General features: G+C 40.7%; 1 protein-coding gene across 2 annotated transcripts; it reads right to left on the bottom strand.

Annotated features, from left to right (window-relative positions):
* Nucleotides 1-9,338: 9,338 nt before the first annotated feature.
* RWDD4 (RWD domain containing 4) lies at nucleotides 9,339-22,761 on the bottom strand. Of its 2 annotated transcripts, none has more exons than XR_012064520.1 (7): nucleotides 22,476-22,759; nucleotides 19,820-19,900; nucleotides 17,419-17,528; nucleotides 17,112-17,259; nucleotides 16,435-16,552; nucleotides 13,872-14,061; nucleotides 9,339-11,153 (listed from the first exon to the last, which is right to left on the bottom strand). XR_012064520.1 is itself a non-coding variant. In XM_072950491.1 (7 exons), exons 1-7 carry the CDS (start codon nucleotides 22,497-22,499, stop codon nucleotides 11,125-11,127), a joined length of 564 nt encoding a protein of 187 aa, XP_072806592.1. In that variant the 5' UTR covers nucleotides 22,500-22,761; the 3' UTR covers nucleotides 9,339-11,124. The 2 variants fall into 2 exon arrangements, 1 of the variants encoding a protein (XP_072806592.1); XM_072950491.1 differs by having other exon boundaries at nucleotides 14,008-14,061; nucleotides 22,476-22,761.
* Between the last annotated feature and the right edge of the window lie 22 nt (nucleotides 22,762-22,783).

Below are 22,783 nucleotides of genomic sequence, written 5' to 3'. Positions count from 1 at the left end.
ACTGGGAGAGTGGGAATAGCGTCAAAGCTGAGACACCAACAACTCCTTCTCCAGACACCAACTGGGCGTCCGACAATTCAGTCCTGACACTAGCTACCCGCAATTAGTATCAGATTCCACAGATTTAAGGACTCAGTCCCCAAGGAAGGCTCCCGCCTCAGATGCCAGTCAAAAGTCCTACCCACCCTTACTTCTGACCGACCAGCTGTAAATCAGTGGTTCCAAATACCCTATCTTCAGGTTTAATCATTTGCTAGAACAGCTCACAGAACTCAGTGAAATGCTTTCCTTAGGTTTACTGGTTTCTTCTAAAGGATACAGCTCAGCAACAACCCAAAGGAAGAGATACACAGGCACGGTGTAAGGGTAGAGGGTCCAGAGTTTCCTCAGACTCTCTGGTGTGTCACCCTTCCAACGGCTCAGTATGATTACCAACCAGGAAACGCATCACATCTTGTTATTCAAGACTTTGTAATTTGCAGATACTAACTACTATGTATAAAATAGATAAATAGCCAGGTCCTAACGTATAGCACAGGGAACTATATTCAATACCTTGTAATAGCCTATAATAAAAAAGAATATGAAAAGGAATATATATATATATGTAACTGAATCACCATGCTGTACGCCAGAAATTAACCCAACATTGCAAACTGACTATCCTTCAATTAAAAAAAAAAAAAGACTGCGCAGAGCTAGATGTCCAGTCACCTTCTCAGAGGTTGGTGGGTGGGGTGAAAGTTCCAGCCCTCTAACAACTTGGTCTTTCAGGTGACCAGCCCCGTCCTGAGGCTCTGTAGGGTCTCCACCCTACGTCACATCATTAACATAAACTTAGATAGGCCGGCAAGGAGTACCTTATGAATGACAAAAGACATTCCCACCACTCAGGAAATTCCAAGAATCCGGGACAGAGACCAAGTCTATTTCTTATTATATATTCCACAGCCCCAGAGCCTGACTGCCTGGGTTTGAATCCAGGCACCATGCTTATGACCTGTGTGACTTGGGTGCATTAAGTCATTTCCATGTACCCAGGTTTCCTCATCTTTTAAATGGTGGCAATAATAACAGAACCTGCCTAATAAGCTTATTGTGAGGTTTAAATAATCCATCAAAAGTGCTTAAAACAGTGCCTGGTGCACAGTTAGCAATCTGAAAGTGTTTAATTGCTTTTCACTCCCTGGTTCACCCCATTGTGCTATAAAATTCTAAACCCTATGTTTCCTGCAGATTAAATTTGAAAGGGCATTCAAGTATTTTGCAAAAGGTTCAATTCCATATTATTCACAGCAAGTGGTTTAGTAAGTGTTTGATAGAGGTAAGTTTGGTTAGAGGTGTTCTTTCTTCTCAGTGGGGAATTTGGGGAGTGTAGGCTGTGTGTGCGTGTGTGTGTTTATGCAAGTGTGTGAGTGACATTTAGAGAACTCGACCCTCCAGAACGCAAATATTTACAAAGAGTATATCTAAGCTTTCGGTTATTCCTTTCAGTACAGTAATATGTACAGATAAGTTCCAAACCATTGCTCTCGATAAGAATGAAGAAAAGGTATCTTTCCAAATCAAAAACTGATAAGTGATTTTCGGCCAAGATTTAAATAAATTATGTTCCTAGTTGCTGGCAGAATGTCAGTATTTCCATTATAAGATGCTATCAAATCCAAATAATATAGGGTAGAGATCACTATGTTCCACTAAAGGCTTTGAATTCAAGGTGCAGTTGCCCTGAGTTCTCCCAGGGTGTTATGCAGTTCCCATTGACACAGGCATAAGCTCGGTTGATTCATTAAACTGATCACGATATGACAGCAATGTGATAAATTCAAAGACAAACCCATGCAGGAAAGTCAGGTTGCAGAGATGAATCTGTCTCACACGCCCACTTGTCTTTCCTGTGCAGCTATTTTTGGGCCCAGACCGCAGTTTAATTTATGAGGACTTGTAGAATCTTTTTAAGGATCTGCTTGGAATTTGATCTTTCAGGCCAATGACGTCCTGTGCTCCCTCCAAGGAAGTTCAAGTCACACCTATCAAGAATGTCCTCCAACCACCTGATTTAGCCAAAGCTCACCGTTCCTTCTGGCCCATCATCATAATCGCCCAATAAGTTTTTTGGGAAAAAAAATCCCAGGTCATACTTGTTGAGATTCCCATAAGGAAATTGTTGGGTAGAGCATCTATCATTTTTAAAGTTTCTTAGGGGATTGTGATCATCAGACAGAATTATAAGCCATTGGTCTTTCTTGATGATCTGTTACCTGACAGAAATGCAGTAGGGGGATTTAGAAATAGCTGGCCTCCTTGGGACCCCTCTATGCTGAGAACTATTGCATATCCACAAGGGGTGGATCTTGACTGGCATAGTTTCAGGACCAGACTTTCTTCCAGGCTCTGGTGATTTGACTAAGGGAAGGCCTGTGGCATAAACTGGGCCAGATTTTTTCTCTCATTTTATTTAAATTGAGTCACTGAGACTGAAAGAGCTGGGACAAAATGCAGAAGACCATGATCTCAAAGGCCCACATGCCAGCTGCCCGGTGGGTCCCTGAGGCTCCCCTGGTTCCCATCTCTCCTGATGCCCATTCTGTTCAACTTCTCCTTGAATTCTGTAAAACACCCTGCAGTAGTCTCCATGTCAGCTTGGCTGGCCCACGGTATTCCCCACTGGTAACCATAAGTTTGTTTTCTGTGTCTGTGAGTCTGTTTCTGTCTTGTAAATAAGTTCATCTGTGTCATTTCTTTAGATTCCACATAAAAGTGCTATCTTGTGATATTTGTCTTTCTCTGTGTGACTTACTTCACTTAGGATGATCATCTCTAGGTCCATCCATGTTGCTGCAGATGGCATTATTTCATTCCTTCTTATGGCTGAGAAGTATTCTAGTGTGTGTTTGTGTGTGTGTGTGTGTGTACCACATCTTCTTTATCCAGTTATCTATCAATGGGCATTTAGGTTGTGTCCATGTCTTAGCTGTTGTAGATAGTGCTGCTGTGAACAAAGGGGTGCACGTATCTTTTTGAATTAGAGTTTTCTCCAGATGTATCCCCATCACCTCTGAATTCTTTCACTTGTAATTCCTACAAACCAGAACATTCTGCTATGCAAGCAAAGTGGCCACCATCAAAACCAGGAAATTAACAGAGAAATCGTCCTACCATCTAGTCCACGGATCTCACTCCAGTGCATTCTTTCCTCCAGGATCACATATTGACATTTCATTGGTGATTTTCCTTGATGTCAGCTATTGAGAGGACAATAGAGATTAATTTTATTAAAAATGTATCCCTCAAAGGGCTTGAGCAAACAAGGTGAGAGTTTTCAGAACAGGTGGGAACACATGAGTAGAGCGTGAGCAGACAGACGCACGCGGTCTCTGATCTCAGTGCTCTGCGGAGGGACATGTGAGTTGGGGCAAGTTGAACTAATATGGGTCTGGACCCCAAGAGAAGGACTCAAGTCCCTCCCCCTACTCAGTTGCTCTCCCTTTTTATAGAGCCAGCATGAGTGGCCTTGCCAACTGGGACACAATGTCTGCTTGGGTATCAGGCAGTCTGGAGTTAGATGGCAGCTGTTCGGGGACTTAGTTGTCTGCTGCCAACACCTGTTGACCTTGTGAGAAGTTGGGTTTGGGCACAGCTCCTCCTGCTGGGAGAGAGGGAGGCTCTGGACCATTCCAGATTATTGCCAGGCAACCTAAGTCTTCAGGGTCAGATAATTCTGTTTGTCTTTCCACAAAGTATACAGACAATTCATGAATAAAGTCTATCTTAAGTAAAGTTTAGGTTGTTGAGGGAACATTAAATAGGGCTTGTTTTTTCCTCCCTCCCTTCCATCACTGCCCCCAGAGGTTACCAATTTGAAACAACTTTTATGTGATCTGCACACACAGTCCCTGCAAGAGAGACCACAGAGATAAATATCCCAGGAGCTGATGCTGTGATGATGTCGTCACAAATAAGGAGTAGCCTCAGGGTGGCACGGTGATTTTATAATCTACTATTTACATGATGCATAGATACAACTTCCCAAGAGGTTTCGGTTTAGTAACTCCACAAAATGCTTCAACTGTTTAATCATTTAGGGTTGCATCTCATCATTTCCCTTTGAATATATTTAAATGCATCCTCTATAAATGCCTTAGGAAACCTTCCCTCTAGACCTGTGTGTTCAATATGGCAGCCATTAGCCATAGGCGGTTATACAAATGAAAGCTACGGTGAACTAATTTAAATTAAGAATTTAGTTCCTCAGTCATCCTAGACACAGTTTAAGAGCTCAGAAGTTACATGTTCTTAGTCACTACCTTATTGGATGATGCAGATAGAGAACATTTCCATCATCAGAAAGTTACATTAGATAGTGCTTTGCCAGAAAAGAAAATCTTGAATCAGCCTATGTCCAAATCTTATCAAAAGCCTATTCAGGAGAAGCAATATTTACAGAAGATTGGCAAAAGAAGTCTCCTTCCTATGATTTCTTTGTGCTTTAGCCTTGAATCCGGCAAGACCATCAGTAGCGTTTTTGGATCACAGCGTCTTGGCCGTCTACAGGACTGCCTTCACTGAGCCACGCTTTGTGATTTTGTCCAAGCACTCAGTAAGAGGTAAGCTGGCGCAGTGCTGTGCCAGCAAGTGAAAGAATGGCTCGGGTATGACAGGGACCTGTCAAAAGAGTACAAGTGCCGGTTTGATGGGGCATTCATCGGCCAAATCTGGGAGAAATTAAGCAGCACAAAAAATAATGATCAATCGAGCATGGAGATGAGTCCATACTGAAGTGTGAAGGAGAATGCTGTGCTGTGAAATGCCAGTGAATAAGTGCAGAAGGAATGATGGTTGAATTAGAACATCACCACGAGACACTCCATGGTCATACCTGTTTCAGGCACGAATCACAGAGAGAAACGAGTAGGGGGAAAGGTGGAACAAAATATTTGCATAGTATCAAAGTATCTCTTTACAAAACATTTATTAATTATAAGGTATGAAACAGTGACTTCCCAGTGGAGAACCCTGGTGGACACTACCTTAAGCAAGTGTTCACAGTTGATACCATCAGAAATGGAAAGAGGAGGTACTACGTGGCTCTTCCTGACGGGACACACTGAGATATTCCTGCCAAAACAGGACCTGAATCTAATCATGAAGAAACACGACAAACCAAAATCGAGGGACATTTTACAAATACCTGATCCGTCCTGTTCTTAGCCCTGCCGCCTGGCCATCGCCAAACAAGCAGCGGAGCCTCCTGTCACTCTCTCTCATAAAACCCCTAATTTTTCTCCCTTCATAAAATTTCCTTTATGTTGTAATTATAAGCAAAAGCACTTCTATTTATTTTCAGCATAAAAGCTTGCACAGATATAAACAAAGCTATGCAAAGAACGAAAGAATTTAACACCAGGAGCTGAGGTGGGGCATAGCTGTAAATAGGCTGTCCAGCTTATGGATTTTCTAGTTTTGTCACTGGAAGTCCTGTGTCCCGGCAAACCCCATAGTAGCTTTGCCATTCTGTTGTTTATCTTCGCTGCAGGATCACTTTTTTCTTGATCTATGGAAATGTCTATGATACAAAGGGTGAAATAGGAATGCCTTTCCTTTCCTCCCCCCAGGTGACTATCTAGTTGTCCTAATGCCATTTATTAAAGAAATTATATTTTCTACAGGGTTAGCATAAATTCCTCTCCATGTTTAGGTCTATTTCTAGATTCTATTTTATTTCATTGATGAGAGCAGGTGCCAGCACCTTATTGTTTTAATTCCTGTTGCTTGAAACGTGTTTTACTAATGGGTAGAACTAATTTCACCTTATTACTCTTCTTTTTAAATACTTTTTTTCTGGCAATTTTAGTGAACTTGGTTTTCCTGATGAACTTCAGAATAAGCTTTTTTTTCTTTAAAAAAAGCAAGTTGCAACATCACCAAGATTACCTTAAATTTCTAGGAATAATTTAGGGAGAATTAATCTCTCTGATTGGCTTTGTGCAATTGCTCAGATCAAAAGCTAAGGAGTCATAACTGATGTATGTCTATTTCTTCCACATCCTTCATCTGATCCTGTGAAAAAAAAATCCTGTGAGCAGTTCTCTCAATATCCACCCAGAACTTGGTCACTTCTCACCCACTTCCTCCTCCTACCCTAGTTCAAACCATCACTATCTTCTCACCCACATTTCTGCAACAGCTTCCTAACTGGTCTCTCCCTGCCTTTCCTCCTGCTTCAGTCCTTTCCCGACACAGACGCCACAGTCAACTGTTCACACAAGTCACATCACCTCCCTCCTCTGCTCAAACCCCTCTGTGCAATGGAATGTTACTGAATCACGAGAAAGAAGGAAACCCTGCCATTTGTGGCAACATAGACAGACCTTGAGGGCATTACGCTTAGTGAAATAAATCAGACAGAGAAAGACAAGAGCCATGTGATCTCATTTGCGTGTGGAATCTGAAAAAGCCGAATTCATAGAAACAAAGTACATTGGTGGCTGCCAGGGGCCGGAGGGCTGGGAAAATGGGGAGATGTTCATCAAAGGGTGCGACCTTCCAGTTGTAAGACGAGTAAGTTCCGGGGAGCTAACATGCAACGTGGCGAGTATAGTAAACAACACTGTATTTCATACTTGAAGGTTGCTAAGAGATCTTAAATGTTCTCACCACATGCAGAAATAATTATGTGAAGAGATGCAGGGGTTAAAAAATCACAGCAGATAAGTGTATCAAATCATCGCTTTGTACTTACACGACATTAGATGTCAATTATATGTCAGTATAATTGGACTGGGGGAAAAAGCCCTCGAGAGGCCGTCCACCTCACTCAGTGAAAAACAGGCTTGGAGAGAAAGATAGAAACGAAGGGAAAAAACTTAACAGATGGCATTTGTCAGCATGTTGTGGGAGTTAAGCTTTTCTCTTAGCAGATGGACGGACATTCTTGTAACCAAATTCCGTGATTTCTCAGTAACCATGAAGATTTTTAAATAAATAACATCCACCAATTTAAAATTCTGAGCAGCCCCTGGAAGGTAAGGGATGTTTAGCGTACTCAGAATTTATCAAGTGAAATGGCCAACTGACAGATCCTAGATTTAGTGATCTTCAGAGAAAGAGAACAGAAAAAGGAGGAAAAGGTCTCAGTGGTTAATTTCTTTTACATTTGGGTTTAAAAAAATTATATGACGGGTAGACTTTGAAAAAAGTGTGATTTTAAGAATTCAAAACTGACAGTGAAAAGAATGTAGGAATTTTAATAAAGTATTTGTGCTTCCACTGAAACTTCAGAGGGATTAAGATGTTCCCAGGACACAAGGGTCCAAGTCGTAGCATGTTCCTTCACAAGTGAGGTGGGGAGGAAGTGACTCGGAACACTCCTGCCCTCTGTAAAAGCAAACACGCAGTGTCGCCCTGCAGCAGCAGCGGAGTCAAGGGCTGGAGCTCGTTCAGACTTCAGGCTACACTCAGTGAGGCTGGGAAGGCTTGTCCTCTGTAATTCCACACATTAAATGAGAGCCTTTTCCTTTTCTCCTTCTGTACTAAACACTGTCATAGATGAAAGCTTTCCAGATTAATTTCTAACCACTTCATTATGAAGCAAAATGTTTTCATCTGCAATCCCCCTCCGCTCCCTGGACCGCACCCTCCTTTTGTAACTTGTATTGTCTTTTATTAATGAAGGAAGAAAGAACTGATCATAGAGATGGCTTGTTGTTTAAAATATCAAGAGTGTTCCAACAGGTCAGATCTTTGTGGGAGTCGCAGAAAAGACCTGACAGCTCCAAATGGCCACAGAGAAACATGCAAGGTCACTTCAAACTTCCCAGCCGCCAGCAGTAAACAAATAGGGGAAGATCAGCAGGGGTGGGAGTGTTTCCTGTCTTGTTTATCACCACCATCAGCAGATTATCATCTATCTTGGAAACTGGATTTATGCAGGAAACTGAGGAAGAAAATGATTATTCCTCTGGAAATGGTGGGAAAATTGAAACTAATTTTCTTGTTTTTGGTTCTTAACAGTAAGAAAGTAAAGCAATTAAAATTATATATAACTGAATATATACGTGTAACTGAATCACTTTGCCGTACACCTGACAAGGTGTAAATCAACTATACTTCAATTACAAAAACCAAACATTCTTTAAAAAGAAAAAAATTTTCCTGCAAGAATTTTCATGATTACAAATTTACAAAGTCATTAAAAGATTCTACTTTAAACCAAATGTTTTGCTCCTCTCCCATTATATAGCGCAATGTAGCTTTAATAATTGGGCTTTATGAATAATAATAATAAATGATCTTAACACTTCAAAAGGCACATTTTTTATTTTTAAAAATTAAGTCTCCACATAAAATTTGTTCCATCTGTTGTGTGCTCTCAGCAGCGGCTTTCAAACGTTTTTTTTTACCATTACTCACTTTAAGAAATAAATTTTACATAATACTTACACATACACACCCCCAAATACCCTGACAACAGAGCACACGCCAGTATTTTCTGTTCAAGTCCATTCTCCTCAATTCCACCAGAAAAACTGCTGATAAAGGCCCTCAATGAATTTCTTCACTAATGGATCACAAATTGCAGTTTGAAAAACACTGTGGATCACACATCGCTTTATTTTGTCAAATAATCAAAAACACTGGGATTCAGAATCAGCTTACCAGCCAACCCACATCAGAGAATGAATGCCTCTTGTTCAGTTTTCACTGTGAGGCATCTCTGGAGGTCTGGGTTGGAGGCAGGTTCAACCTTCCAGAGTAAATTTGTGGTCATTCCTACCAGTTGTCCAGACTTCTTACCCACTTGGTGCCATCCTGGCTTGAGGGTGTTTTGAGATTGCCCACCTCGGGGAGGAATCGGGGCTGATACCCATGTGAGCTAACTTGGTGTGCGTTGTCAGGAGAATACATGCAGGTACACTAACATTGTACCACTCCGTCCAGAACCAAAGAGCAAGACAAGAACTCTTCCTCAGGCCCCCCACTGGGGGACCAGTCTCAGCCTCATGCATGGGTGTGGGGGTGTGTGTGTGTGCGTGTGCGTGTGCATGTGTATGTGTGTGTGGCTACCCAGGGTGGATCCTGGACTTCATCTCCTGTCTTCTGGGCCCCCTGAGGCTGTGAAAACTAAAGCTGTCCTTAACCTCAAGGTTCCAACTTTCATTTACCTTTTTTAGGCTCTGGATGTTTTTCACCCTCTCATCAGCTCATTTTAAAACGTATTTTTCAGTCCAACATTTGGAACAGTTTCTCACACGGTGGTCCATCTTGCAAGGTAAGTCTGTGCAGAGTTACAAAATCAATTCTCTCTCAAGTGATGCGAAATAAAACATGTAGAAAAATCACTGTGTGTAATTCAGATTTTATTGCTTATTAATTGTATCATTCCACACAATTTGAAGTAAACAGGCTTTGAGAAAATATACTGGGAGCATTAAACAGATGATGGCAACACTGACAAGAATGTTCAAGTGTTTGATAGAAGGTAGGAAGAGGCACCATTGCCACCATCACCCCTCCCGAAATTTGGACATTTCATATAAAAAGAGTAAAAATAGTTCATTGGCATTTTACTCGCATGATTCTTTGTAATCTGTGAACCACAACATGCATGAACAATTCTGGAGTCTTCAGAGCGAAACGAAGCACTCTTCCCCTAGCAGGTGTAGCATGACACCTGCTATCAACACGACAAAAGCTACACCCACAGCCCCAAAACAAAGGCCGGCACATTCCAGGGGTCCTGAATTTTGATGTTTCTATCGTATTAATTCAAGAAACAAAACGTGATTTGGTATTTAAAAGACACTGAACTTCTTCACCGTAACTATGCTTACTTTATAAATTCAGATGATTTAGCTGCAGCCGCCAATGTTAATCCAGCAGAAAACAGGGATACAACTCAGACTGCTCTTTTGCTACAGAGACATCTTCAAAAGTGATCTATTCTTTGAAAACTCAGACCCAAGCCACACAGGTATAACATGGAGACCCAGCAGCTGACCCCTCCAGGTACCACAGCAACAGTTCTAAGTGTTTGTAAAGCGAGGGGCACGTGCAGAATCACTGTAAATCACACACACACCGACAACTTCCTGGTAAAATTACACTATTCATGACGTAAAAAACAATCAAGCGGGTACTACAGTTCAGCATTTCAAAGACTTCCATGTCTATTTTTACAAAGATGCTTGGGCTGGATACCTGAAAACAAACAAGGCTTGAACAGTGGTATTATGTTAAACCACTTAGAAGAACTGTTACCAAACAACGAAAAATACACAACAGATAAATAGGACTTTATTAAAACCACTGTCTCTAACAGTACAAAAATTAAATATTAAGGCATCTTTCACTCCCATCTTGATATAGGCAGCAAAGAGAAATGCTTTGAATAGGAACCAGCACTTCTAGTCCAATGCTTTCTAATGTAGTTGGCAGGCTTGTTTTATTTTTTTCCTTTCTCCTATTCCACACACCACTGAAAGCTCCCACAATCAAATGTCATGACCCAAACCAAAGAGACAAGTATAAATGGATATTCATTTATTAAAAAGCAGTTCACCCTTAAAAAATAAAAAAAGGAACTACAAAGAATATTATGTATAAAGTTCAAATACTAGTATTTAAATTTCTCTGAAGCAATTTATACTTCAGTAATTAAGAGAGAGAAGGGATGAAGACTTAAGAGTTAAAAAACCTATTAATATGGGCCGTTCTGTGGACTAACTGCTCACTCAACACTTGGTTCCGTTGGCATGAGAATCTGAAAAGAGCTTCATATTCCTTTAAAAAAAAAAACCACATCCACTAGAATGAGATCCTACAAATTAACACTGGCTATTTATAATTCCCCATATTTGTCCATTTACAAAGCCCAACTGGCTTCATAAAGTATACTAAACAGTAACATTTTCACCTTTTATTAAGGCAAGTTTGTGAAAATAATTTAATACCACCACATCTCTTCATGAACTTTTAGCTTAAAACATTTTTTCTTACATAAGAAACATACCAAAAAATTGTTTTATAAAAAACCACCTCAACACCAGAAAAGACTAATGAAAGATTCTGAACCCAGTTTACTGTTTAAAGGATGCTCTTCCCGTGTCTCATTCCAAGCGCTATTCATCCTCTTTCGAGCCAGTTTTGCTTAACTATAAAAAAAGATAAAAGAGATATTCAGCAAGGTGAAGCTATTGTATTATTTGAGTTCACTACTTCCACTTTATATCAAAAGTAAACATTCAGCGTTAACAGAACCACAGGCAACCAGGTGCGCGTACCCTGCACCGCCCACAGCTTGCCCCTGTAACCAGTGTTCAACTTCAGGCTCAGCTACTTTCAGCAGGATTCTCTGAAAACATAACCTCAACAGAACCCCTTGAAGCTTTTCAAAAATAAACTGGAACCAGGGACCACTTATGCAATGAATGATATTCTCCTAGTTATTTTTACAAACAATAAATTCTAACCTTTTTTTGACTGCGGTAAGATTTATCATCTTAACCAGACAACGCTTACAGTTTTGAAAATGTGATACAAATCTTAAATGGCAGTTTTCTTCCAATAAAACTCCACAGCAGGAGTTGGCAAATTTGGGGGATGGGAGGGGCGGTACGAGCAGATAAAAATCTGCCAAGAATACATTACATACAAAGGCAATTCTGGCCGGAATAAAGACCCAGCCACTGAGAAACCCCTCTAAACCCAAACCCCCAGAACCCCAGAGAACGTGGGAAGCCGCGGGAAGCAGAAACCGCTAGGGAAGCACTTCCCCGAACTTTCTGGCTCCAGGACCTCCTCCCACTCTTAAAAACTGAGGCTCCTCAAGAGGTGGGTTTTGTTTGTTTGAAATCTATCTCCTACCTGCAGTGGAAAACTGAGAGATTTAATTCATGCAAATCTAACAATAATGACAACCCAGTAACGTTTTAAAAGTGAAAAGCTGCGTTTTCTAAAACAAAAACCCGGAACTTGAAGCGAAGAGTGCTGGTTCGCGTTCCTGCACTCTCTTCCCGGGCGCGCGCAGGGGACGGCGGGCCTCTCACAAACCGGCTTCTCCAGGAGGCAGGTGTGCGGGGAGAGGCCCCAAGAACACAGTCCGAGCGCCGAGAACAAACGGAGCACCCTCAGATCCTAACCCTGTTTCCTGCCTTAGAAAACTCTGGAAAACACAAGAATATGAAAGCACACGCGCTGTCAGTGCTCTCACAGAAGAGCCCTGGGGAGGGCATCAGCCTCCCGCACGTGGCCCCCGGGACCGGCCGCCGCCGCACGCGTGTGAGAGAAGGTGCGGAAAAGGCAGAAACACCGTGATATTGTGATGCAAGCAGTCTGAGCCCGACGGACCCCGTGGGAGGGTCTCCATGGCCCAGACGAAGAAACCACTAGCTCGGCGTGATGGATTCTGAGGCCATACCATGTCTAGAGGATAACCTCCTTAAAAATCTCTCTCCTATCTACCAAGATTATAGGATTATTTCAAACTTACTTTGTTTTTTGGATTAAAATTTTAGTTTATACTGACAAGGACTCTCTTAAAAACAAAAGCTAAGGAGGGAGGTGCACTAGCGCCTGGAGATGAATCCAACTGTTTTTCTGCCCTCAGCTGGCATGGGCCGCGCTGACAGGACACACTCACTCTGATCGGGAGACAGCTCGGTCTGGAGGAAGCAGCATTTTAAGGAGAGAGCAGACTTAGCCGGTCAGATAAATATGAGTGCACCAGGACAACGTGAAGTACCCATCAAGGGTCCGTGGTAGGGGACTGAGTCAATGACAGAACACCTGGGAAACTTCACCTGCACACACGGCCTGTCAGGGTCCGCCTCTTGCCCAAGACGGCGAGGAGAAACAAAGGCCGACTTCAGAAATACCATGGGTTTGGTTCCAGACCAAGGCAATAAAGAAAATATCACAATAGAGCGAGTCACCAGACTTTCTTGGTTTCCCAGTGCATAGAAAAGTTACGTTTACACCGTACTGTAGCCAATTTGGTGCGCAACAGCAATACACCTAAAAAATGCACATATCTTAATAAAAAAAATACTTTATTATTTAAAAATGTGAACCATAGTCTGACAATCCAAGATTGCCACAAACCTCAATTTATAAAAAACACAGAATCTATGAAGCAAAATAAAGCAAAACACAATAAAACAAGGTCTGCTGGGACTGTTTCTTTATTCCAACTGCAGCTCATGGTTCCCTCCTCACAGGTAATATTTTCAACCATATTTTAGGAGCACAAAATTTACTTTAGTTTCTACAGAAAAGGCATTTCATGTCCCACACAGCCAGTTTTAAAGTAAACTTTAAGAATACACTACCTTTTAAAGTACCCACTTTTGTGGGTCCTCAATAAAACCTTTATCTTTCATTACCCTTGGATCCTATTAATTATCTCACACAGCAGTAGTGACACTAACTTGCATGCAAACCTCATTTCATGAAGCCCCACAAAGGACACTACCTTCCTGTGTTAAGGATCAGTTTTTGAGTAATGCAGGCCAAATACTGAGAGAAGTAGGTCACAAAATTCCAAGTAGAAAGTAAACAATTTTAAATAACAAAAACAGAAAGTCTTTCTTGACAACGGTTGGAAGCTACATTTAGGGCTTGCCCTAAAAAAAATACTTCACTTCTACCAAGAAATAAAAGCATTCCTTTTCATGACTCGTTTCTTGAATTTCCATGTTAATAATTCAGAGTCATATTTAAGTACATCCATTCTTAAGGTGTACTTACATACAGTCATACTTTACTGTAGTTATAACTCACTTCTACAGATTTTCCAGTATTTAAAAAAAGAAAATCTAAAATTGAGGGTGTAGGGAAGAAAAGGATGTGAAGGATATTTTAAAAATACTTACATGCTGAATGTGAAAAAGGAAACACACATCCCGGGAAAATCCACAGGTTGGAGGGGAGAAAATGGAAGACAGGAATTTCATTATTTGGTGGCAATAAATTGCAACAATTTCTGGAAGACTGGAATATAAATATCACATACCTTCACCACATCAACCCAGTTCCATCCTCGGGGAAGTTCTCCTTTGTGATCTGGAGGATAAAAACAGTCACTTTATTTCTAAGTCTAATCAGTAATATTTAAATTTAAGTAAGATTTTATATACTATTCTATACAACAAATGGGTTAAGATTTTAAATCACTTATTATTAAGTTGGAAAAAGAATTTATCATCATTGTGAACTGAAAGCACTCTTCTCCTGGGGATACTTGCAAAATCGTGCATGTGTACCCTCTTTTCACAATGTACCCTATTTCTGTCCAAGATAAAACCCGTTATCAAGGAAAAAATAAGGAGACGAGTTGGTAACGCCAGGAAGAGGAGCTGACAGTTTATCAGTTTTACGCTCTGGCTCAGTTGCCTGCTTGATACAAGGTCACTGCTTATTGAAGTGAGAAGCTGTGTCATTTCGCTGTTTCCCGAGTTAGGGTTCACGCTAGGAAGCCAGGCTCAAGACAAGAGGCCTTCTGAACAAATGTTTGCCTTCAAGTCTAAGAGGAGGCCTGGCCAACTTATTTATTAACTGCTGTGCTCTGATAAAATATCCATTATTTAACCTGACAGTTTTAATCCAGATTTTAATCTGTAGGGAGTACTTGAAAACAAGCTCAATCTTTTTATAAGAACTTATAGTTTATAAAGTGATTTCACTCTTTTAATAGGCATTCAAATTTAAAGGATAATTTAATAAACACAATCTAAAATTTTTTCCTTTTTTTTTTTTGGTGGGGGATGTAATTAGATTTATTTTTTTAATTAGTTTTTTTTAAGGCGGTACTGGGGATTGAACCCAGGACCTCGTGCATGCTAGGTACACACTCTACCACTGAGGCACACCCCCATTTTTTTTCTTAAAATTTTTTTTTTCAATTTAAAATGGCTTGATTTCCTCTTTACTTGATGATGTATCTTTATGTGTCTTATTTAATGAAGCCTTCAGAATCTGCATTCAAAACAAGTGCACTAATTTTACAGCAAGAGAAACTAACCCTATGATTCTTACAGGAGAGAAGCAAAACCACTGGCGCTCAGTTTGAGATGCTAATGGTTCTTTTCTCCTTCATGCCAGCAAGAATCCTCGCTCTCTCTGGTGATGGGTTATGAGGACAGATCACCAATTCTGGTTAACTAAAACCTACCCACAGGCCACGACTGTCCCACTCAAGTTTTATTCTGAAGCTAAGTGTCCTAAGTCACAAACTCCTGCGCCATGATTACAGGAAGATAATGACGTTCAGGTGAGCATCAGCAGGGAGAGGGAGGTGGGGAGGTGTCAGTGAAAGGCGACAACAACAGGTCATCGTGCATGAACGCAACAGGCCATGAACTGACATGGATGCTGAAACATTCCAAACAGAGATGAACCAAAATTGGAGGAAAGAGACAGTGGCGGCTAACGACTTACTGCTTCAGTCGTCTACACTCTAACGCTGCTCTGACATGAGGAAGAATGGATTCCCACATTTTCTATTTTACAAATCATTACAATTTCAAAAATGTATTTTGAGGGCCAACACAGGGTTGCTATTTTTTTATTCTGCCACAGACATTAAACAACACGAACAAACAAAAAACTACCATCACTTTATAAAAGAAAAGGCGTTATTTTAAACCTCCTCACCAAAGTAAAAGGCTCAGTTCTTCTCAACAGAGGGCTGCTTGTAATGTCACACCAATAACACACAGTACAGAAGTATCCAAACACACTTGTATACGTGTATATGAACGTAAACATGCACACATGGTATTATCTTCATTTTCCTTGACTGGGAAAAAAGTTTACAGACTGATACCAATTTGCAAATTTTCCAGTTGAAGAAAGAAAAACGATCAAATGTAATTGGTGAAATGAGCTGGAGTTTAGAATACTCTTCTAAACGTCCCTACCAAAGGACCCCGGGTTAGGACACACAGGAATTCTGTTCTTAAATCTCCTGGTTGTTGTATAAATGAGTCAACTACAGACAAAAACATTAAATTATTCACTGTGTTAAGATGTAATGTGACACCAGATTTCATCTCAAATGAGAGCTGTAAATTTTAAAACATTTCCAATAATACACATACCTGCCATAGAGTTAAACAAACAGGAAAATCTCAAACGTGTCAGACAGGCGACAGGCAGGACCCACAATTGTGCACTATGCCAATGTTTCTCAACCTCAAGACTCGTTAAGAGTTACTCTGTCACTCAGTTTCCTTCTCAAATGGTTCTCTCTTGTGGTAAAGCAGCAGTAAGTATTTTCAACACACACCTAAGTGATCTTAGTCTCTGATCCTAATGTTTCAAGAATAAGGAGTAGAGAACTAATCTTCTAAATCTAAATATACTTTTTCAGCACCCATATCGCACTGAAAACAACCCAGTTACGTGTGCTGCAAAAGGAAGGAAAATAATACAAACCTGTTTTATCTGCCAGCTTACGTTTCTGGGCTTTTGAAAGTTGTTCTTTTTTGTCTTTTTTCTTACTTGATGGGGCTGTGCTAGGAGTTTCAACGGAGATCATGTTGCTTATGGACGTCTAGAAAAAAAGAAATAATTCTTAGACTCCTGTCTTAAAACTTATTGAATTACACTAAATATGACTACCTCCTAAAATGAGTCGACAATTTCTAAGTTTGAGAAGTAGAAGAATCTTACATCATCATATTCATTAGATCAGGTGACTTTAGGACATTATTGGTTTCACTGAGCTCTTTTCAATTCATGTTGAAGGACATAATTTTAGTGCAACTGTTACAACCAGGTCCCTAAGAAAGAAGAGCTTCATGAAGATGTTAAATAAATTTGAAAAAATATTTGGTTCTGCACATCTCAGTTTCGGTGGGGACATGAAGCATTCTAGTCTTATATGAAGGGTAGAATCTAGAAGATACAACCTCATTTTTAAAGATAAATGGACACTAAGAAATCTAAAATTCATTGTTCTTATTTAACTCAGACTTAAATCTCATTTTACATCCAACATAAAGTCTCCTTCCAACTTTTAAAAAAATAATAACTAGGAAAAATGAATTACCAGCAGAGTAAAACCAAAACAAACGCAAAGAAACGTGGCAAAAACCAATCTCCAGGCTCACCGTAGAATGAAAGGGACGGTGATTCTCCATGAACTGCTCTTTGTTGTCCTTGGCATATTCGAACAACGTGTAGGTCATGGCGGTCCCGAGATTAACTTCCACGGCTTCCTGTAACTTGGCTAATATGCTCTGCTTTACAGCTGATGAGCTACAATGCACAAGAAATATAAGTCTAGTTTCTCTTCAGATAGAATAAATCTTTTGCCTTTTACAATGCACAAGAAAAATATTGCTGAGAGAGAAGTCAAAGAGAGGGTTACCACACACACACACATACAAAAACCAATGAAAAGGAAACACTACTCACATGGTATTGTTGAAAAAGGCGTTCATAGATATGATTGGAGGTGTCTGGGGGTATGTTTCTGTCCAGGAAATCTCTATTAAGAAGGCTTTGGGATCACCGTTTTCACCTATCTGAAAGAAAGGGAAATCTTAGGCTTGTAAAAAGTGCTACAAACAGAGAGTATTAAATGATGATCTTTAAAGTGACGAATTCTTTCCAACGTTCATGATCAGATCAGAAATGCAGTATTCTGAGCAGTTCACAGGTATGGTCCGAGACTCAGCAGAGGGCGAGGGCGGTCTGACTCTAACTCACCCCTAGTCTGCATACACACTTTTCCAGATGTCCACGGCCCGTCCCTCAGACCAGCCCTTCAGCTTTTCCCAGCACCAACACTGTCTTTTTCTATGTTTTTTGTTTCATCAAAGCTTTCTGAGGACAAAAGTAAGACATCAACTGTGGGGAGTCAGCGTTAATGGGAATGGAATTTCAGCTTGGAAAAGTAATGGAAAAGTTCTGGAGATGGATATGGTAATGGTTACACAACAGTGTGAATGTACTTAACATCACTAAGTTGTACACTTAAATTGGTTAAAATGGTAAAAATGGTAAATTTTACATTATATATTTTTTATCACAATAAAAAAGCATTAATAGCAAAATTAAAAATCAATAAATTGGACTTCAAAATTAAAACTTCTGCTGCCAAGAAAATTAGATGCATGGCTTAGTCTAGGGGAAAACACTCATAAAAAAAAAAAACAGGTAAATTCAGATGCATTAGCACAATCCCAAGAAATCAGAAAATGAAACGTAAAATTTAGAGAAAAAAAGAAAAGGAGAGAGAGATAAGGAAAAGGAATGCCTTAAGCTGGACAGCAACTCTTGAGTAAGTTTTCTTCTTTTTATTCACTCTTTTATGAGGTATAATTGACATACATTGTATTAGTTTCAGGTGTACAGCATGATTCAGTATTTGTATATATTGCAAAGTGATCACCACAATGAGTCTAGTTAACATCTATCACCACACATCGTTTTTTTTTCCTTGTGATGAGAACTTTTAAGACCTACTCTTTGCAACTTTCAAAGAGACAGTAGGGTATCATCAACTGTAGTCACCAGGCTGCACATTACACCTCCTGGATTTATTTTATAATTGGAAGTTTGTATATTTTGACCCCCTTTTTAACCTGAATTATTCAAAGATTTTTTTCTATTTCTTTTGCTCTTCCCGGCTTTTTATTTTGAAATATTTTAATCTTACAAAAAAATTGGAATAGAACATTGAACACTCACTGACATGTATCTTATTCACCAAATACCTTTTACTTCATCTGCTTCCTCTTTCTTCCTCTCCTTTACAGGATCAACTCCCTTTCCCCAATGATTTTCCCCCCTTTGGTTTTTTGTGGAATCATTTGAAACTAAGCTGCAGGCATTGTGAAGTGTCCTTAAATATTTATGGGTAAAGTATCCTAAGAATAAGGACATTCTCCTTTGTAACCACAATACCGTTACCACATGTAAGAAATTCCACATTGATACAAAAATATTATCTAATTCATAATCTATATTAAAAGTCCTCCAATCATATCTGAAGTGTCCTTTAATAAGCCACTTCCTCAACTCACAAATCCATAATCCATTGAGGGGCGTGGACTACATTTGGTTGTCCTCTTTGTTCTGCTTTAACTGAGAACAGTCCCCAGCCCCCTCCCCACCTCCTCTTGAATGTCTTTTATGACAAAAGGAATCCAGGCCAGTGTTCTTGTGTAAGTCCCCAGGTCGGGACTGACTGTTTCCTCTGCTCAGATTCTGATTCAACGGCTCTGGGAAAGGCAGGATCTCACAAATCGTGAGATGCTAATCACGAACCATTCCATGGTTTGATTAGAAAATCGCCATTGTGCAACCACCACTGCGATGACTGTTTCTGTCAAGGATTATTAATGGATGTAAAATCTGTAGGTGAAAAGTTCTTGAGAAACAAGATATTCACATGGTTTTGCAGTATCACCACACAGATTACTTCATAACTAAGAAATGGAAAAGATGCTTTTACATTGAAGAGATCTGGATTTTGTTGCCCTAACCCAGTGATCAACCAGCATCCCCAGGGTTGATGCCAGAAGATCTTGGGTGCCTTGCTACGGTGTTAGGGGAAGCCACCACATCATCTCTCATCCTTGCACGGGGCTATGCTAATCTCTCCTGTAACATTTTTAGTACATGCTCTGCTTTGTGGGTTTTTTTTTTTAATATTTAACATTAAACGACAAAAAAATTTCAGCCTAAATTGTTACTTGATTCACTTTTATTTTCTGACCACTAAATGTAAAAAACAAACCCAGCATTTTAGAAAGCAACTTTTGTCTTTTCTAGCAAAGTAGTAAGTACTCCTGTTCATGCCATGTCTTACCCTATATTGAAATGAAACTGGACTCAATTCCCGGAAACTGTCATCTCCTTCATAAATAGAACGTAATGCTTCCAGTTCCATCTGAAAGAAACGGGTCAAACGAGTTTTGTTTAGTCATACAAATGGATTGGAAATAGAGGATCTTTCATTTCTGATTGAAGCCCATTCAACTATGTAGAACTTGGCTAACTTACACGGCCTTCCATGTTCGTAACACACATGTATTATCACTAACACACCACAATACTAATCTTTTAAAACTATGTGCCAGGCACCTCTAAGCATTTTCCAGTGGGTTGTCTCACTTAATTCTCGCATCAGTCCTGTGAAGATCTCGTTATTCTCTCCTTTCCAGGGAGGAAAACAAGATTTGGAGTTTACAGCAACTTTATCACTCTGCTGAAGAGCAGCCCGGGATAGAAAAGAGCATTAAACCTGCAGATGAGAACCACGAAGCCCAGTAATTTCCCACTATTTACATATATTATTTATATTTGTAATCCTTACCACAAAGTGATATAAAACTTGGAAAAACACTTAAGGACAGTAAAAGGAACTTTTAAAAAATAGTAGTTAGAAAAAGGTAGACAAGTTTATCCACCCAAGGTGGGAAAAAGGACCCCAAGAGGAAGTATAACTAGTAATCTTTGCCCGGAAATATTTCTTGAATCATTGTAGGCTTACAAATGAGACGACCCAAACAGTGTCCTGATTACTGACAAACACCTATGAAGAGGTAAAGGAAAGAAAGACTGTACTTGGGTACACATTGTAGTTTTCAAAAAGTAGCATGTCAAGAATTCTACAAACTAAAGATGGGTGAGTCTGACCTACATGGACAGAATTTTAGGATAGATTACTAAAGAAACAGTTTGTGAGGACTTGGGAGGGTCAGGAGTCACCCCTAGGACTTGGTAAGTATATGAAAAAAGCAATGGATGTACACAACCCTTCTTAGAGAGAGTAACCGGATTGGTACATTAGGGAAAGGCACAAAACAGTCTACCTGGATTTCAGTAAGGTCCCACAGGTTTCTCTTGCTACCTTCACAGAAAAAATATATAACAATTCAAGCTGGATTCAAGAAGAACTGAGATGAGACTGGAACAAACACCCTTACACAAAATACAGTGCTGTTCCTTCCATCCTTAATCCTTCCCCATATTCAATTAAATGACTTGGACAGGAACAAAAATTGAAGGCAGGCTTATCAAATTTGTGGATGAAATCTGATGGGATAGTGAATCGTGCTGGTGGCAGAGTAAGAATTCAAAAAGTCCTTGAAAAACAATCGAACAAGATGAAACTTCACAGGGTAAATAGAATAACTTGTCTTTAGAAACCTAAACATACAATGTAGAGGATGAAAGACAAATCTGCTTTGCATAAAGCACTTACAAACTTGTACTCTATTCGGACACACAATTCCAGAAGAGCGAAGGAACTAAAAAGAATGAACCAATACAGAAAAGCTAAAAATCAGTAAGAGAAGAGGAGGTCTGAAAAACTGGGCAGGAAAACGGTCCTCAAACATCTGAAAATCAGTCATGTGGAAGAAGAATGGAATTTTATTGTTAAATGCAGATCCCTGAGCCCACCACAGGAATTCTGATTCAGTACATCCAAGGTAGAGTTCAGGAGTCTGTTTTTCTAACAATCACCCAAATGGTTCTAGGCGGTGGTCCATGGACCCAACTTTGAGAAAAATTACACTATATGCTTCATGCTTCATAGTACAAACTGTTCATGCCTTAGCTTAGGAACTCACCTGGTAAGAATATTTTAGACGGATGCAGATATCATAGCTTGTTGGACATGGGGTTTTCTTTAAAGGTACCAACCAATCCTCCACCACATCTACTGTGTAAAAGTTCTAACTTTCAAGTAATATATTCTAAATGAAAAGTCAATTACTACTTTTCCAGGAGACTTGGATTCTAGTCTTGATTTTACTGCAAACTCATTGTGCATCCCTGGGACAATCACTTTACGTTTGTAGACCCTTCTTCTCAAATGTACACATTTCAAATTTAAAAGGTTCCCCTCGAGGTGACCTGTAGCATCCCCTCCAACTCTAATACCATGTGACTCAATGTCAAAGAGGCATTTCGTGAGAAAGTATATCAGGGTAAAGCATGCAGCTCAGGTATGCTCAATACTCAGGTATCCACTAGACAACTATCAGATGGATAAATGATTCTTTCCACAAAGCAACACAGCCTGAAGACACTAGTGTCATTATTTTCTTATGTCAGAAATTTAACTAACTCAACTAACTTTCTCTACCAGCCAAGAGATTTTAAAATTTAAAACAGATCAAATTCCAAAGGGTCTAACTCAGTACACAGGGCTAAATCACGCACGGGATTTAAGGCGAGCCAAGTCGCGGACCAAGGACACTTCGCCCTTGTTATTAGGAGACCCGGTGAGGGGGACCCTGGGGTTTGCAAAACTGAAAACTGCAGGGGGAGGAAAGGCAGAGGCGGCCCCCTACCCAGGCAAGCGTGCCAGGCCTCTTCTCGCTGGACACCGGTAAACTTGGGGCACCCCAAATAGGCTGTCGCTGCAGCGGCGAGGGCACGTAGGGGGTCTGGGGCGGGGGTCAGCCCAGGCACCGCGCCTGCGCGGGAAAGGGGCGTCAGGCTCTGGGACTCACCTCCTGGTCCTCGTTGGCACTCATCGCGCCGGTCACGGGGCGCCTCCCGGGCGGACGGTGTTCGCGACAACGAAGAGAAAGCGAGGGCAGTGGCCCCGAGGCCGGGGCGTCCCCTTTCCGTGCCCTCGGCTGCAGACTCTTCGCACGGCAGAGAGTCACGCGCGCCCCCGGCCCCCGGGCAGCGCGAAGCCGTCGGCTCGGGGACCGCGGGCTGGAAGCCCGAGATCGCGGCAGCTGGAGCCCCGGGGCTTCTGGGGAGAGGCTGCGGGGCGGCAACGGCAGAGGCCACGCCTCCTCCCCTTCTCGCT

The sequence above is a fragment of the Vicugna pacos genome, chromosome 26 (assembly GCF_048564905.1).
Source record: "Vicugna pacos chromosome 26, VicPac4, whole genome shotgun sequence".
NCBI classification, from domain to species: Eukaryota; Metazoa; Chordata; class Mammalia; order Artiodactyla; family Camelidae; genus Vicugna; species Vicugna pacos.
This window is presented reverse-complemented; position numbering and strand designations above follow the sequence as displayed.

What these genes read in the sequence shown, in the direction of transcription:
- RWDD4 (XM_072950491.1), bottom strand. Translation starts at nt 22,499, where the DNA reads ATGAGTGCCAACGAGGACCAGGAG. An exon ending in GTGCCAACGAGGACCAGGAG is followed by an intron (nt 19,901 to 22,475) that starts GTGAGTCCCAGA and finishes CGTTTCTTTCAG; the next exon opens with ATGGAACTGGAAGCATTACG. An exon ending in CAGTTTCATTTCAATATAGG is followed by an intron (nt 17,529 to 19,819) that starts GTAAGACATGGC and finishes CCTTTCTTTCAG; the next exon opens with ATAGGTGAAAACGGTGATCC.